An 18,774-nucleotide genomic window follows, 5' to 3' on the forward strand; every position below is an offset into this window, starting at 1 on the left:
AACATAAGCGGCGCAAATGTAGCTGAGTTACCTTTTATCTCAACAGCTTGATGTCTTGGAGCCTGGTTTGTCGTCCTGCTATCCTTCTGTACTAACGACCAGTAGGAATTCATAGTAATTATGTATTCTACTCCATTACTGATGAGGTGGTGAATCCAGCCTCACCCCTACCCTCACACCCTCCTTCCTTCTTGCTTCTATCTTACCCCCTCCTCCGTCCCTCCCACACTCTTTCCCCTCTCTCCATCGCCAACCCTCTCCTGAGTCCAAACCCACGATGCTCACCAGTGGCTCCTCGTCTCTTTGAAGTCTTTTCTCTCCCCGCTCCCCTCGCTAATGGTGCGTTTGAAGTGTCATTCAACTCGAGGGCACCCAACACACACGGCTGGAGGAGAAGGCACGACCTTCTCTGCTGTCTTATCTGTCGAGAACGTGCCGTATACAACCGCGGTCCGACACACGTGCACACGCTCACACGTGCCAACAAATGCATTTGTTCACATGTCCCCTGCAAAGATGGTGAAATTGGCAACACCACCATATCCCTGCTGGGATAAAAAAAACAAAAAAAACAGGCTGTAGGATCAATGAATTCAACATTAAACATTTTTATTGCACTGACTGACCAAGAAAAATACATATTCCTCTATTGATTCCAAAGATTTGATCAATCTCGATTGCTAATGGGGGATGGAGATGGGGCGGAGGAGACAGGTCAGATAAGGATTTTCCGGCCTTCAGACAATCAGAAGATGGATCATGCGAGAGGGATTTTAAATCAATATTTGAAGGGCAGTCCGTGTGTTTTTAGTCAAGACATGCATTCCGGAGGTTGTTGTAAGAGTGTGTGACGATTATCAGTATTTCTTGGTCACCTGCCAGACTGTTACAGACTTACTCCTTTACTTACCAATATATTGTTTTGAATGAGATATTACTCTTCAGAGTTGATTTCCTGTAATGTCGTAATTGTTGTCAAGTAAGTTCTGTTGTTTTTCTCTATTGTTGTCGTCACTATAAATCACTCTGGATTACAGCCTTGGCTGTCACATGCTTTTGACAAATGAAAATATTAAAGTTCAATGTTAAAGGTCTTTTTCACCATACAACAGGAGTTCCCAGAGATACGATATGTAAAGCAAATTGCTCCTCTAACATTATTCGCCTGATAACGTGCTGCTGGACCCAATGGAATAACGAATGTTCGGTTGTTCTTGTTTTTATATTGACATTTATAGAGTCACAACGAAAACATTTATATCAGAAATAGTCAAGTTATATCAGACATCAGAACTTAAAGTACATATTAATATGATCCCTTTATCCAAAGTAGCTGTCATAGGAGCAGTAGTAGTACTCGTAGTACTGGTAGTAGTTGTTGTAGAAAGTGTATTTAATTGTGTCAGCAGCTTTTCTAAGCATGAGGAACTGCTGTCCATCCAATGGTTACATTCATCTCTTCATATGAAACTGTCCTGTACTTCAAATTTGATTACATATGAACATCACTACGGGGAGGACCGGCGACAATATTTTTAATTAAAATGCCTTCCTCTACTACACTATAGAGTTTACATTAATAGTATTCACGTCGTACTTTTTGAATACATTGTTTAAAAAAAGACTTAAGATGGAGATGTGCTTTGTTAGACTCTGATCCCACTGATGCCCCTCCTCTTTGTCTCTCCTCTCCAGGCCACTAAGGAGGTGATAGAGCGCGAGGCTCCAGGGATGTCTCTGGCGATGCTGATGGGATCTCTCAACGTCACACCGCTCGGCATGCTCTCCAGGTGAGAAACACACACCCTCACACCCGACGCACAACCAAAACACACTTAAGTTCTTTCACATCATTTTTCAATTTATTAATTCATTTAATCCTTTATTTGAACAGGTAGCCTCATAAAGACACAGTGCACAGGATTAAACATATACTGGATAAGCAGAGACAAACGCAGAAATCCACATAACATGCAGAACATGCTAAAGTTCAAATGTCCTGTGACCTCACATTTGAATCCATGTTCTACTACTTATTCCAATAGAGTCTTATAGATAAATAATGTACATTTCTCCGGTGCGTTGCAGACCTGTGTGTGGTATCCGAGGGAAGACGCTCATCATTAACTTACCAGGAAGCAAGAAAGGCTCCCAGGTAGGAAACACAAGAGATGACCTTTCTCCAGTGGATGACAGCGTTAGGTGGAGTTAGTCAAACGCTGAGAAGGAAACTAATTCACCTGCTGACGGATCAGGGGGCTGTGCTTGTTTTTGTGATTCAAATAACTGCACGTTTGGGTTCGAGGGTTAGAACTTCTGTCCCCACGTTAAAGTGTCCTTGAGTAAGACACTAAACACCTGATGGTTCGGCCAGTGACTTGCATGGTCGCCTGCTGCCATCAGTGAGCGAATGAGGAGCTTTGGATGAAAGCACCACGTGCTGTCCATAAAGAAAGTGAACACAAAACCACCTTTTTTTTTTGTATTGGGACAGTTTCAGATCCCAGTAAATGGATCTTTAACAGTTTAACACTTTTTACCTTTTGTTAAAAAAAATGCCCTCAAGATAAAGTATTGAATTGAGGGATACATAGAAAAGCTTCGGCTCTGTGTCACTACTGCAACCAGTGCAGCTGTGACCCGTTTGTATGGACGGCATTAGCTTAGCATTGTGCTGCTCGTGTGACTCCTTATGACTCTCACTTGCAGGTTGTTTGTGATGCATAAATGAATCTACACGCAGTCATTATAGGTGTGTGTTTGTGTAAGCAGCATGTGTAATATGTGTGTATGGATCTGAGCGTGTGCCTGATGTCTACAGTACAGAATATTTGTGTTTGTTGTTTAATGGTACATTTGTAAGTTTCTGTGTTTTGATGGATTTCTATCTATAGCTGCAGGGTGCATGTGTGGGTGTGTGTTTGTTCTCGTATGTGTGTGCATGTTTGGGTATAGTAATGTAAACCTGTATGTGTGTGTGTGTGTGTCCACCCACTGCTGTCTCCGTGTCCCCCTCCATCTGTCTCCCTCGCTGCTGTGCTGACCTGCACATCTGTCTCTGTCTCGTTACGCGCCCGCTTCTCCTGATCGATTTTAGTATTTCTTTTAATCAATTACGCCACCTCTCCCCCATCTGCTGCCATATTAGTGTCTCCCTCATCAACCCCCAGTTAAAGTTAACGGCACAAGCCGCCCCATTGCAGGCTTTTATGACGATGATCTCCTGTCATAAAGATACCGGTGAAGTCCAGCTGAACCAGCCAGACGAAGGGCCTTGTGTCAGAGTGTCAGCATGTTTTGTCTCTTTGGCCTAATTTACACTGCAGATAAAGTCTGATATGCTGTCAGATAGTGAACAATTCAATCGCACTTTTGTGTGTTGTATATGTCCTGATTTCAGTGAGGATTATTTGTGGCCTCAGAGGTGGTGGTCTGCATATCTGATCGATGAACATCATGGCTTTGAATGGAAGCTTTTCGTCTTCTATTCGTGCGTTCGTGAATGCATGAATCCTTGTTTGTTAAGAAATTGTTTTTGAATGAAAACGCACATCGGAAAGAAGAGAAAGATCAAAAATGAATCGTCAAGTCGAAGCAGTAGAAGAAGAGATATTCTGACGTTTCGTTGTTTAGCTTTGCAAATACTGGATCCTACATTTCCCATAATGCTACTCAGTATTGCATTTTGTTAAACCTCCCCCGCCAGGTAAATGCACACATCTTTCAAACTCCACACCCCAACTTCATAACACAGACATTGTGTTTAAGATTTGAAAAGTCCAATCTGAGATAACCCCGATGTGCACCTTTAAAGCATTTTGAATTTGTCTTCATAGCAAGAATATAACAGATGCTATCCAAATGAAATTAAGATGTTGGTTAAATAACAGAGAATATTAGTGTTGCAGTCTATGAAACATGCTCACTTTTACCTTTGATGAAAGATAGGAGAGAAAGACTTCCTCCTGTGACGTTTCTATTCTTGGACTTCACATGAGGACCTGCAGCTGTAATGTTGCTGCCAGCTGGTGTCTAAATGTCCACCCACAGGAAGACATTCATTCCCACCTGCAACAATGATGTGTCTTCCTGCGCTTATGACATACGTACCTGCACTCGTGCATTTGTTACCTGTACTAAGCACAGTTCTCCTTGTTTTGATGACATTTCCTCATGTGATGACGACTTCATCACCAAACATTTTAACTTTTGGTGATGATGCTTCCACCTGCAGTGATGATGTTTACCTGCGGGGAAGACATTTATACCCACTGTGATGACATTTCTGTCTAATGGGGGGGGGGAAACACAACTGATTGCAAATGGACCCTGTGAGATATGATCACTGTGTTACACCATTTGTCAGGTACTTACCCCCACTCACAAGCACAACAACAGGATACTGATTCTTAATAAAAAGGAAGTCGTCCAGGTTCTCAACCCGTTACGCTTGTTAACCCATAAAACAAAGCAATGTGTGTTTCCAGCCCCATAATGTCCCCAATTCAGCTGAATACAACCCCCTTTTGTCTTTGTTTCATATGAAGACTGTTTACAGCAGCGGTTCCCAAACTTTTTAGGCCGCGCACCCCCTTCTACATCCCGACCGGGTTCGCGCACCCCCCCCCCCCCCCCCCGTTAATAAAAAAAAAAAAAAAAAAGAAGCAACAGAGCCTTTTAAGCCTTCATAGCGCATAAGAATCGGACCAATGAGAGAACAGTTTGCTCGCGCGTGGCGTTAGTTTACAATATTTAGTCCGCTGTTAAATGTTGCAGTGTGAACACAAACTGCAACATTGTATCATATTAATCCCTGAATCAGAACAAAGCAAACAAACTGAAGGTGTGAAAACGCCCTGAAACACTGCAACAAAGTTTCAATAACTTTCAGTGACACAAGGCGTCACTTTTAAAGAGCAATACGGATGTGAGGACACACGCACAGGCTCAGAGGCAGATTATCACATTTTATTTACAATTAATGAGCGACTAATGTAGCCAGGATGTCTTCGGACAAAGCATCGATGCGGCGACACAGTGTTGTTGGACACCGGGATCATGTCCAACTTGTTTGCTTCTTTCTCCCCAATCATACATTCCACCATCTCTCTGGCAGCTGGCAAGCTCACGTCTTCGGCGATTGTGTGCGGTAGCCCCTTTCTCGCTATTCTGTAACCAGATATGAAGCCCGTAGTGCGTCATTTATAGACCCAACACATGAATGAGACTGCAGTTGTTTTTGGCTGTTTTGTAACTCCTCCAATTTCGATATTAAAATATGTAAGGGGCTTTTGACTTGCACTGGCATGCTTGGTGTTCAGGTGGCGACGTAAATAAGAGCTTCAGACTGTTAGCCAGAACCTCACTGCACACCACGCACTGTGGCTTTGGGCAATCTGCGTTGCCAATCCAAGTGAAGCCCAGACACAGATACTTTTCATCATATTTCCTCTTGTTTTCCCAGTCTGATGCTCTCTCTCGTTTCCTCTTTATTCACCTTGACTCCGCGATGGGCCGATGTGCTCCCGATGTGTCTGTGCTATCCCTTCCTCCTTTCCGGTCTCCTCCGTCTCATCTTCCTCTGACTCTGGCTCGATTTCTTCTCCCGGTCTCTCCCCAACTGCACCTCTCCGTTCCCCTCGCCTCCGATTCCTCTCTCTCTCTGTGCCTCTCCTCTTTTACGACTGATAGCTTCAGATGTCCCGCCTGACAGTTTTTAAATTAAAATTACATTTTTTTTTTATATTTAATATTATTACACCATCAGACCGCCATTACACTTTTCCTCTCGCGCACCCCCTAGAGGCAGCTCGCGCACCCCCAGGGGTGCGCGCACCCCACTTTGGGAATCCCTGGTTTACAGGATTGAAGAAGTAAATCATTTTGCAGTGAAATGCAATGAGAGCGCAATGTTTAGAGGGACTTGTGGCTGAAGTCAACAGGACTTTGTGTGGCAGAAACAGATTTGTTCTGCCCTCCTATCCCATAGTCTGTTATTAACTGGTCCATATTGACAATATAAAAACGGTCCCTAAAATTCGGGGGCCCTGACTTTTGCACCAGTTTAAGTTACGTTTGTTGCAACTTTTGTGGTTTAGAAATTGAAGCACATCCCCACAAGTGGCCATTTCTTTCTTAATTTCTCTCCTTTCCTCACGCTCTCTTCTTTACTTTTTATTGATGTCGAACTCTCTTTTTGTTGCGGTTTCTTTTTTGCTCTCTCTTACCGAATCTCTGTCTCTCTAACTCTGTCTCTTTTTACATCTCGAGATCTCGTCCTCCCTGTCTCACTCACTCTTTCCCTTTCTCTCTCTGTCTGTCATACTCTCACGTCATCTCCTGCAACCCCCCCCCCTCTCAAAACAGCAGTGCCTTCCCCTCATCCTCCATCCTTCCCTCTCGTCTGTGTTTCTCATCCGCTGGCAGTATATCCAGGGATTCTGCTCTTTCGTGTTCTTGACAGTTACTCTCCTCCAGGACAAAACAGAGAATAAGAGCAGAGGAAAAAAAAAAAAAACACTCCTGACGTACCTAAAAAAAATTCCCGGCACGCAATGAAAGCACAAAAGAGGGGAGAGGAGGAATGTCTCCAGGCTCTTGACACTATCCTCACTCCTTCGTTTGCCCAATCCTTCCCCACTTCAGCCCGACTCTCCTTTCCCCGTCTTCCAACATGTTCAGATGTGGGCTTCTAACACCCCAGCAAGAGGCATAAACCGTCTACTGTGTGCTGTGGGGTTTGGGAGGTGTGTGTGAGTGAAGGCGGGGGGGTATGGGTGGAAGGTTAGCTCGCGGCTACACAGCAGGGCTGGCGGGTTCGTGGTAACCCATTCAATCTCTTTCATCTCCCAATCCGAGGAGTCTCACTGCTCTCTTTTTTTGTTTTGTATTTTTCATGAACAGTGGTGGAGGATGCTATTCTAGGCATGCGTCCCAGTGTGGATCTATGTGATTTTAAATGCAGTCAAATCAAGGTTAACACTGTCATGTTTAATCCAGCCTGTGATATGCACACATAGAATGGGACATGAAGTGGAGCGGTTGCCCAGAATGCCAGTTTGCAGCCGGCGTAGATACTGTAAAGCGTGGGGGCGATTAACAATGTATCTTCTCAATGCTTAAAATACACAGGAAGATAAATAATTTCACAGATTAGCTCTTGTCTTGGGAGTGAGGAGAATGGAGCATTTAGCCTTGGTGAGGAGCCCACAGGCACACTGACACCCAGAGAGGCACTGGAGAGGGGAAAGGAGATGGAGGGAGGAAGCAACGAGCTCAAGCGATCATAGATGTGGCCAGAAGGAGGCGCTGTGATCTGCTGAGGCTGAAGAGGAAATCTCTGCTTGTGACTCTGCTGCCTCAAGCAGTCACACACTGTATTTGTCACATAGGACTGAGTAGATAACAGTATAACTGGTTACAGCAGTGTACTGTAGATCTCAAATACCTTAACTACAGAGGGAGGAAGCCTTTCCCTTGAAACAGATTCACTGTAGATTAGAGAAAGACCGATATTTCTAACTTTTATTTGAGTTTAATTCATATTTTTGTGAGATGTTTCCTAGTTTTTGGATCTCCTTTCATTTTATTTTGCTGTGGATGCTGCTTCCTGTTCATGTAAACTCAACACATCCTCCCTGTTTACTTGTGGCTTTGATGAATTCAGAATAATCTACATTTCCACAGCACTTATTCCGCAAGTAGTACAATGTCCTACTCGACAATCTGTTGATCTTAATGTGTTCTCTTTCACTAATTATTCACCATTCTATTTACCTTTATTATTTCACATCAGTAGCCTTCCAGCTGCTCAAAGTGCATAATACCCCCCGTTTCTGTTTCTGCTTTTATTGTGATACTCCCTACATAACACTACGTCCACTGGCCTTTTATTCTGTGTATTTCCTTCATTCTGGCTGCTATTGTTTGAGATTGCCATTATTTGAATATCGACTCAAGACAACAAATCCCTGTCACTGATATTTTCTTTCTCTTGCACGTCTCTGCCCTTCGCTCTGGCCTACACTTCCAGGAATGCTTCCAGTTCATCCTGCCGGCGCTGCCGCACGCCATCGACCTCCTGCGGGACGCAGTGGTGAAGGTAAAGGAGGCGGCGGACGAGCTGGAGGACCTGCCGTCGCCACCGCCGCCCCTCTCGCCGCCACTCAACAGTTCGCCCTGCTGCCACACTGAGGACAAGGGCGTGCAGTGCGAGGAGGAGGATGAGGAGAAGAAGGACAGCGGTGTGGCGTCCACCGAGGACAGCTCCTCCTCCCAAATCACCGCCGCATCCATCGCCGCCAAGGTACCAGGGCGGAGGAGAGGAGAGGAGAGGGGTTTGCTGTTGCAGTTTTCATCTGACTTCAACCATTTCAAACGGTCATCTATACACGTTCATACATGTCATTCATACAAGCAATGTGCTGCAGGTAGCATTTTAACATCAATAAGTCTTTCCCAAAATGATTTAAAGGCAAGACTGTCATTACTGCAAACATTATGTACAGTACAGCATCTAAATAGGAGTTCAGATCTCCTGAGAAAGCTGGACTACAAACAAGCAAGAAGTCAGTTTCTTCAGTGAAGGCAAAGGAAACACAGGGAAGGTTGAGAGCAGACTACCGACACCTTTCACAGGCAACGGTGGTGTTTGTAGAAATGTGGTCTTAAAGGGACAGTGCAGTTTTTACAATGTGTCCTACTGACACGGAACAATACACAGGGCAAGCTGAAGGATATTTGTGTGCAGTTTACAGTCATCAAAAGGGACTCTAAGGGTTTGATATTTTGGAATTGATTATTTTTCTTTCGTATTTACGTGAAACATTTACTCAAGTAGGTTGACATCCAAAATACAAAGACATGTTGTGATCTATGGCAGATACATTTTAACAGGAATTACTGTACTGTGGATTGGATGTTTGATAGCACTTAAATTAGAAAGTGATAATTACAGAGTGCTCTTTATTATACCAAAGGTACACAATCACTGTGGACATAACACATTGATGACAGAAATGCTACAGGGAGCACCTTTAGATGATAGATTTACGGTTTTTCAACCCATACCCTAATAACATGCTTAACCCCGCCTCCCAGCTCTCGGTCCAGCTTCTGTCTCAATCACATGAACAGGAAAATATTTGGATTTGGCTATTTGTGCATTTTAAAACTTTAAGGACCTCATGATTTAAATGAGGGCTTTGAGCGTTTGTACTAGGAAGTTGATTTACTTGAAAAAAAAAAAAGTGCTTATTTATATACGTCTCTTTCCCAATGTTATATGGCTGTTATAGCTTCCAAAATCTGGAAAACAAAAGCTGCGTTTGCAGAAGTGTTTGACATGAGACTGGCCTTGTTGGACGTACATGTACAGCATGTGGTCCAGATGTGTGGACTTGTGGGATTGCAAGCCTTCTTTCAGCTTTTATTGACTTTATTTATTTGTCCCGGCTTCGTCTTTGCCAGAAGCGATGGAAAAGTAAAGTCAATAAACCCAACGTAAAATATTCTTTCTGATTCTTTCTATCATTATGAGGACACATCTGACCACACTGTGAGTTTACTGTTATTAAAAAGTGAGCTACATCAAGGTTAGAACGTCTTGAGTTGAAAAAGAGTGAATCTGGTCCTTAACATAAGTTTGTCGTGTATCTCTGTGTATCATATATCATGACTGTGTGTCTCCACATACATCTGTGTGTGTGTGTGAGAGTGTGTGTTTGCGCGTGTGTGCATGTGTGTGTGTGTGTGTAAGTGTGGTGTGTGTCTACTCTGTGCACTTACATGCAACATCAAGTATCTCTCCATACCCATCATCCTATCCTGCCCTGTCTGCAGCCTGGACCCTGCTTTTTGGCTCTGTTGTCAGGGTAACATCCCACTTCATTGTCCAGTCACAGGAGGATGTTGGTAAGACTCTGCCCCCCGATATCTCATTTATTTGTCATCATCATGTCACATTTATGACATCATTTGTCTTTCATCTTCATCAACCCTGTGAGTAGGCGTGGTCGTTTAAGTTTGACATATGATTGTTGAATTATGTGTCATCTCGGCTGTTTTTTGTGTCTGTAAATAGATTTGTAGCATCTATATATATAAAGGAATGTGTGTGTATATATATATATATATATATATGTGTGTGTGTGTGTGTGTGTCTTCCTGGATCTTCAATATCAGTATGTGTATGTGTGCTGCCTCTATGGGTCTTTGGTGTGTGGTGTTTACATGCACGTGTGTCTGCATACGCTTGTGTGTGTGTGATCTCAGATCCCAGACTCCATTATCTCGCGGGGTGTGCAGGTGTTACCCAGGGACACGGCCTCTCTCAGCACCACGCCCTCGGAGTCGCCCCGCGCCCAGGCCACGTCCCGCCTCTCGACCGCTTCCTGTCCCACACCCAAAGTGAGTACACGTGCAGTCGACACACTCGCGCACAAACATACATTTAGACAAACACAAATTGATCCGGTTTGTCCTTAAATCCTTGAGAGGACTTAACGATGGCAAATTAAGGAGGGACATCAGGTGAATACGGTTAACGTTTGAACGAATAGATATCACCATGTAACTTCCCCAACTGATTAAAACATTCATTTTTTTCAAGTGCTCTGAGCTGTTTTGTTTAAATATGCAAATGGCGCACCATCTTTTTAAACGTGCACTAACTTGCATAATTCTCCATAACAGAAAATCTGATTGTTTGAAAAAGCCAGGTTCCAAATTTGTGTTTATTTTTTTGTAACTCATTCACTCAACTCAGCTGTTCAGCTATTCGTTCTAAATTAATATCACAAGTGAATAGGGTAGCACATTTAATATCACCATGAAACTTACTTACATTAAGATTGTTCTTTTTTTGCAGAACAAATTTTCTGAAATTAAATGTTAAATATGCAAACTAGGAATTATCTAATGCTAATTAGACATTAATACAGGTGCAAATAGACAAAAAAATAAACAAAAAATGTGTATTTTGGATGTTTAGTTTCCACTAGTCTGAAAGAAGACGATGTTATTGCCGCAAAATAGCCCCAGTTCTCAAAATTGACCATGCATGAACAAATGTTTTTGCCTGTAGTGTCTCACCCTTTTCCCCTGATGAACGTTGACGTTCATCACCCTGAATCAGTTGCACTAAACCTGGCAGCAAGATCAATCTGATAGGTTGTGAGATGAATGAACGTTGAAGCTTAAAATGCAGGTAACTCTTTAAAGCCCTGTGTATGCATTTGACTGTGTTGTAATGTGCAGATTAAATCCCCACACAAACCCTTAATCTGATCCCAATTATACATTTAACCTTAAACCCAAATCCTAAATCTAAACCTGGCCTTGAAAAAGTGCTCACCAAAAGTCCTGAATTTAAAACTTCAACAGGTTTTCCCCCAGGATATGAGTGAGAGAACATACACTTCTAACCACACACACACACACACACGCACACACACACACACACACACACACACACACACACACACACACACACACACACACACAAAGCCTGCCTTAGCCCATTTTCCTGTCTGCTCAGCCCTTCTTTTTGTCTCCCACAGCTCAACTGCGTTTACCTCCACAAACTGGTTACTGTAGCTATACAGTTTGCTATTTTGTGTACAAACAAATACAGTATTGTTTCTAATAGAATCACTTTTTTTTTTTACTAATGACAAAGATTTCTGATTGTGATTCATTGTTTCATTTCAGTTATTTTGGGGGGAGAGAGATTGTACTACTTCTCTTTTTTTCCCCTCAACTTTATTGTTTGTTGCATTTTGCATGGTTCAAATGTGTTTTTCATTTGTATTCATGTCTATGTTCATTTAAATTCAGGTTCAAATAAAACAAACGATAGTTTCCTGCAGTACCTGCTTCCACATTCAAACATCACACACACACACACACACACACACAGTCTTGACTGGTGTTCTCTTCCAGTTTCTCAACTTGGCAAAGTGTATGTTTTGTGTCTGTTTCAATACGTCTTATATGTGAAGCCCCTGTTGTTTGTGTGCGAGTGTGTGTATTTGTGTTCATGGAGACAGCAGGTTGTGGTTCTCATGCTTGGATGCATTTGCCTACAGAATTATTCCCCAGGTTTAATTCATCATATTGCAATTCTTTTTTCAACTACATCCCCTCAGTCGGCTTTGTCTGTCCCCGCTTTAATGGGATACTTTAACATTTTGTCAACGTGTTTGCCTCTTTTTAGCGCTCATTGTGTAGCCCATATGCACCACATGTTGACGGCTCTCAGGTTAGTTTGGGGCCGATGGTGCCACTTTGTTACATTGAACTTGTGAACTTGTTTTCTGTTTAAGTGACACAATTATTGATGCAAAAAGCATCAACTTTTGCATCAATATTGCAATATGAAATGTCCAAGTGTCCTACGTTTTCACCAATCTCTCCTGCAGGTTGTTAAAATCCCGAATGGTGTCAACTCTCTCTCTCTCTCTCTCTCTCTCTGTGTCTCCTGTTTCTCCCTCTCTTTCACCTCATCTGTCAGTGTCACATCTCCATGTGTCTCCCGGACAGCAGGCAGGTGCTATGGGAACAGATGAGAAGGTTGCCATGGGAACAGTGGGATGGGATGTTGGTGGAAGAGGGAGGGCCGGTGCATAGGCGGGTCATGAGACAGGGGAGAGATCTCTCTCTCTCTCTTTCTCTCTCTCTCTCTCTCTCTCTCTCTCTCTCTCTCTGTCTCTCTCTCGCTGTCTCTCTCTCGCTGTCTCTGTCTCGCTCTCTCTCTCTCTGTTGATGTCTCTCTCTCTCTCTCTCTCTCTCTGTCTCTGTCGATGTCTCTCTGTCTCTCTCTCTCTGTCGCTCTCTCTCTCTCTCTCTCTCTGTCTCTGTCGATGTCTCTCTCTCTCTCTCTCTCTGTCTCTGTTGATGTCTCTCTCTCTCTCTCTGTCTCTGTCGATGTCTCTCTCTCTCTCTCTGTCTCTGTTGATGTCTCTCTCTCTGTCTCTGTCGATGTCTCTCTCTCTGTCTCTGTCTCTGTCTCTGCTCGGTGTTCGTAGAGCGGAGCGATGAGAGCGCAGTGCTAGAGAGCCGGCTTAACCTGGGCAACACATTTTTAAAAGAATGCTGGAAATGTTTAAATATGCAGTTCAGCTATTATGTAAAAACAACCGGTCAGGATGTGGAGAACTGAGCAGCAAGTAATGAGACGGCTGAGTTTTTGACTTTCCGGGCTCAAGCCAGAGCTTTTATGAGACTTGAACCTGCAGAGGTTTGATTGAAAATCCTTGTACGATAGAGCAGCGCTTCTCAAACGTTTTGCAGTGATGTACCTCCTTTGTAATATTTTTTCAGCCAAGGTTTGAGGAATCTGTCATACTCCCTGCAGTACTCCAAAGTAAGCCTCCAGAAACCGTGCAATAGACTACAGAACAATAGAGTTACACCATTATATCTTATTGACAACATTGCGTTCCAGTTTGGTGCTCGATCTTGAGTCCATGATCCTGGATTTGCACGTGTTTTATTCCGGATTAACGGAAATATATGTAATATATGTAACATTGCTTTTGTTTACTTCTTCTCAAATTTACCAGCACTTGTCCTGCCCCATGTTGTTGACCAAAACCTATGCCACATGTTCCCTTTACACTGTGTGCTGATCACAGCTTGTGAGACTGATCATGGTGAGAGAGTCTCAGACAAGGTGTTTTTGACCGCAGCAGAGCTCCAGAGTGTAGAGATGTCAATAATTGGATGGTAGGGAGCTTTATTGCTGCTGCAGCTGCTGTTGTCCCAGTGCAGCTACTGGCTCCACTGATGCAGCGAGAGCGTCCCGGCCCCCTGACCTTGCCCCAAAATACAAATACACTCACCTGTCTTCTCCACTGAAGCCTTTCTTTGTCAATGACCCACTTTGAGCATCGCTAGCTTGTCACAATCACTTGCCAACCGCATTAGTAAGCGTTCGTGTGTGACTTGCGTGTGTGGACATGTGCGTCTTTGTGCCTGGCAGATAACAAACAGTTCATGTATTTTCTACGTATAGCTCTTAGCTTATTTAGATTATGTCACAGGCTGTTTCCCAGCGACAAGCTGCCATATGTTCTTTGAAATCCCCACGTTGCAAAGCGGCTGTCGACAGTATGTACACAATGTCCCCGGAGCCAGAGCCAGAACGGCTCTGTTCACTGATGCGTTTCATGAGCCACTGTGTAGCCGTGTTTATTTCTCAGCTCGGTCTTGTTGGCAGCGCTGCGTATGAAGGTACGAGTAGGTCTTAATCTTGTCACCGCCAGAGCGGCTGCTGCGGTTCCCACACAAGCAGGGCCGACGCCGCGGCTCACGGAGCAAAGCACGAGCGAGGATAGGAACACGCGTGAACACACACACGGGGGAGCGCATCAGCACTTCAGCTCGAGTAACATTTGCCAAGCTACGAGACCATGTGTGTGTGTGTGTGTTTTCACTTTTAAATGTGCACGTAGTCTGTGGTGATTTTGACCATATGCATTTGTGAAAATGGTGTCTGTGAACGTGTGTGTGTGTGTGTGTGTGTGTGTGTCAAAGGAGCTCTGTAGCTTCTATTGTGTTTTGCAATTAAGCATGAACCCTGTAAGAACTGATGTCCAATCCTATCTGTCTACAGAGTAACAACTGGGAATACACACGCACACACACACAGAGTAAATTTGGACACATCCTTAAGGGAGAAAGGGACTGTCTCATCTCATATGCAGCACACACACACAGGCCGACGCGCATAGACACACACTCACACATGCACAAGATACAGGGAGGGTAGTTGTACCCTTCCACTCCTGTGAGCATTTAGTACAGTTATGTAATGGTGACTTTGGATGAATGAAGCATATGGTAGATGGGGCTTTGACTCAGAGGATGGTTGGCAGTGTGTGTGTGTGTGTGTGTTTTGTGGTTTTGTGTCTCCTGTTACTATTTTCACGATAGATGGTTGGAATGGTTTTTATGTTCACTCTATGCTCAGGCACAACCACAAAAAATACTGCTGCCTTAGCTGGGTGGGTGTATGTTATAAACTGCAGGATTGTCTTACAAGCTCAAAACACAATTTCCAGTTGCACTTTAAATAAATCGTCCAAAGTTGATACAGAGACATGTTTTTCAACCTGTGTCTTCATATTTTTCATATTCCCTAACCTGGGGATAGTAGCGCTGAGGAAATCATCACAAATCATCATCATAAAAAGAAAAGCATTTCTGTTTTATTACAACAGCTGATATTAAATCAATATAAGACCAGGCACATTGCGTGTTACCTTATTTTCTGTTTTAATTCAAGGCTTAAAATAATAATAATACCTCTTCAGCCTGAGCGCTGCCCTTTGCCTCTCTCCCCTTTCCATCAGAGCTTTCACCTTGATGCATCTGCAGGTGCTACCAGTATTTATGTTCTATGTATTGTGTTCCAAACATCCCATCAACTTGACTGATATTGGCATTTATTTTGATTAAAGTATGCAATGCTCATACTCTCCCATAATGCCCCTGCACAAACTCTTTCAGGTGCTGGCTGTGCACCTAGAGGACACTGCCTCACTCTGCATTGGTCCTGTAGCGTTGCTTTTGATGAATGGCTTGATGTATGGCTTTGGAGCCAAGGCCAAGGAAATCAACTCCTCCTCCTGCACTGGAATGTGGGAAATGAGTCACAGTGCAGTAGTGCAATTCAGCACACGCTCTGGTCACTGCCACAACACCATGTTACTAACATGCACATAAGTGTGCAAAGACGCCAGCTCCTGTCCTTTTATACACCAGACCTGGAATGGATACTACTGGAAAATAAAAACGTTTTTTTCGTTTACTAATATGTCACCATATGCTACTATTTTAGTAAATTTAAGCTTTTCCGTGATTGAGGCTTGTGACACTATGGGCCCAAAAAAGATGATCTACCAAATCCTTACCAAATAACCTGCCAGGTCTGTTTTCAACTAATGTCTTGAAACATATTCCACATTCATATGTAAAATCTGTAGGCAACTTGACGATGGCAACCGGAACTGTTTTCTGTTTGTAGTCTGCGTAGTATCGATATAATTACATATCAAAAACGCCTTGTAAATTGGCTACTTGTGAACCAGCCCGGTCGCATCTCAACTTGCTAATCAGACTGTAAACAACGAGCAACGCGGGAAAAGGAAGTCTTGGCCCGGATATTTACTGGCTAAACCGGAAACCCCAGAAATATAGCCCCATCGTCAGACAGATGGCTGATGGGAGATTGTTTTTCAACTAATCGATTGCTTAGTCGATAAAATGTCCCAAAATGAATTGCAACAAAACTAAATGTTCGCAAGTTCCGAGAAGAGCACCAACTCCTCACGTTTGAGAGGCTGAAACGAGCAGATGTTTGGCATTGCGCTTGATAAATGACTGAAACAATTAATTCATAATTTAAATTGTTGCTGACTTAAAGCTGCTACTATGTGTTTCCCAGCAACCAGAGTCCCTTTAGAAAACCTCTCATTGTACTGCAACAGGGTCTGAGAGTCTGGCCCGCTTCGTCCTGGTTCTGGTGCCTCCCTTCCCTCCAGCAGGCCCAGCATCAGTATTACATTGACTGTTTCATCCCCAATTAAAGGTTCCTTGTTGTAACTTTGATCATGAACGAATTGATTGTTTGCCAAAAAATGACAGCCCTCCGGGTACTTCGAGTAGATCGTGGGTATATCGCATCATATGGTGCATCAAGATTCACGTTGCTCACAGTCACAAGTACAAGCTTGACTATTGAACAGGCCCCCTTGCAGGATTTGCAGTCATAACAGTCATACATGGTGTGTGAATTGCACATGCTGCTTGGCTTGAGCCCGATCTGTACCCAGATCACAGAATCATCACTTGCAAATGAGTAGCGACAGAGGATCATTGACAGAGTGAAGTGATCGGACAGAGGGAGATGAATGATTCATGCCCTGGCTGCACGCGTGAGCACCGCTCCAATGCCAAATCAGCCAGCTGCAGTGTGACGGATCAATGATCTACGGTGTACGGCAGCTTCTCTTCCTGCAACCCAGAACGGTATACAGGAGACATGGCTCTGTACTGTCCGTAACTATCAATAATATACAGTAGAAAGTGTGTGCATGCATGTGTGTGTGTGTGTGTGTTGTATTGGCCCTGTTTTAAGCTGTGAGGATGGAGGAGGGTGTGTTCTGCTGGTTCTGCTTGCTAATGTCCGCTGGGTGCCTCGCTCTAGCTGCACTGTCAAGGACCCCTGCAGGGGAGTGTTTGTGTGCATGTTTGTGTCGAGTTTTGTTTGGGTAAGCATTTACAGGAACTCACACGGCTCACAGAGTGTTGACACAACGTTGTTTTTTTGTTCTTCTTCTTCTTTTGCTTTTAACATTGAAGCAAACTACAATTGTGGTCAGGAGGTAGCAAATTAAATGATTTGTTTTAATTAAATCCGTGGAGAAACATATTGAACGCAGATGCTTGTATACAGGGCAGGGGGGGGGGGGGGGTCACGTAATGGTTTCATTGAGATTTTCATTTTTGACTTATTTTTTGCCCCTCGTGCCACCGCTCAGGCTACAAAGAGGCTTCTGCTTTGCCCTCTGATTGGAGAATGTTTGAATGTGCAGCCTGAAGGGAAGACTGCAGGCAAGACATAGGGCTGGAAAATATTCTCTTTTTTCATAAAAAAAAAAAAAAATCATTGAATATATATTTGCACCTACAAAGATGCTATAGTCGCACACAAGGTCATTTTTTAGTACTCTGGATGCTGCAGGGGCTGAGAAAGACAAACTTTTGCAGATTTTCGTTTGTGCTTTGCCATCTTTTCTTTATTTCCATGAAATGGTTTTGTTTGTCTGGTGCAGTGTGACGCTCTGGCACTGTTTCGACATGACGACACAGCCTGTGTTCTTTCCTTACAGGTCTATCCCCCTGTGGAAACGACTTGTTACATGCCTTTGTGTTTCACTGATATTATTCACGTTTGGTTTTACCAGGCAGTATTGACCGCTTGTGTGTTTCTGTTGGCCTGTGTGTGTGTGTGTGTGTGTGTGTGTGTGTGTGTGTGTGTGTGTGTGTGTGTGTGTGTGTGTCCAGCAAAGCAGCAGAACTACTAAATATGTGTTATTGTCCTCCAATGCAGTAAAGCTCATAAATGTGACTCCTCGTCTCCTGGCCTGCTGGAGGTGTGGAAGATTTATGATGGAGTGAGTGAGAGAGAAAGGCGAAAGGGAGAGAGAAGGAGAGAAAAGAACAAGAGAGTGGGAGTGGACGAGCTAATGAGTTAGCGAGGACAAGGGACTGAAAGAGAGTGGGAGGTGGGGAAATCAGTGAAAATGAACGAAACAAACTCACTGGAAACGGAGGATGCTTTGGCGAGCTAGGCCTGTGCTGCACGGCCCGTCTGTCTATCTGTAGACATCTGTCCGGTAGCTCAGCCTCAGCCTGGGCACCCCCCCCCCCCCTCCAAATTATCTCATCTTAGATCACAAGTGAGAGGCAGAATGAGGATGGAAGGCGTGAGAAAAACAAAGTGAGGGGTTGGGGGGGGGGGGCAGAGGGTAGAAAGAGTCACATTTGTCATTTCCCTCAACAGAAACACTCATGGGAAATGCACACACACACACATACCCACACAGACATTGGCCCACACAGACCTTAGTCATGCGTGTATGATTTAGTGCAGCACCGTATGGCTTCGGCTGTTGCATTTCCTTGCTGCTCTTTCGCTCTCTCGTGCTTCCTTCTCACTCCAGCCTTCCCTTCTTATCTCTCTCTCTCTCGCTCTCGCTCACTCATCCT

The 18,774-nt window shown here is 43.9% G+C and overlaps 1 protein-coding gene across 2 annotated transcripts in view; it reads left to right on the forward strand.

Annotated features, from left to right (window-relative positions):
- gphnb (gephyrin b) overlaps nucleotides 1-18,774 on the forward strand; it is an 80,910-nt gene that overhangs the window by 33,019 nt on the left and 29,117 nt on the right. Inside the window, exons 5-8 of one of the 2 annotated variants that reach the window (XM_079290388.1) lie at nucleotides 1,651-1,790; nucleotides 2,089-2,155; nucleotides 8,033-8,305; nucleotides 10,273-10,407. In XM_079290388.1, coding sequence (XP_079146514.1) covers nucleotides 1,651-1,790; nucleotides 2,089-2,155; nucleotides 8,033-8,305; nucleotides 10,273-10,407 — 615 coding nt within the window. The remainder of the gene's footprint in view (nucleotides 1-1,650; nucleotides 1,791-2,088; nucleotides 2,156-8,032; nucleotides 8,306-10,272; nucleotides 10,408-18,774) is intronic. The other variant, XM_079290389.1, reaches the window with a different exon arrangement.

The sequence above is a fragment of the Melanostigma gelatinosum genome (genome assembly GCF_949748355.1).
Source record: "Melanostigma gelatinosum genome assembly, chromosome: 19".
Lineage (NCBI taxonomy): Eukaryota > Metazoa > Chordata > Actinopteri > Perciformes > Zoarcidae > Melanostigma > Melanostigma gelatinosum.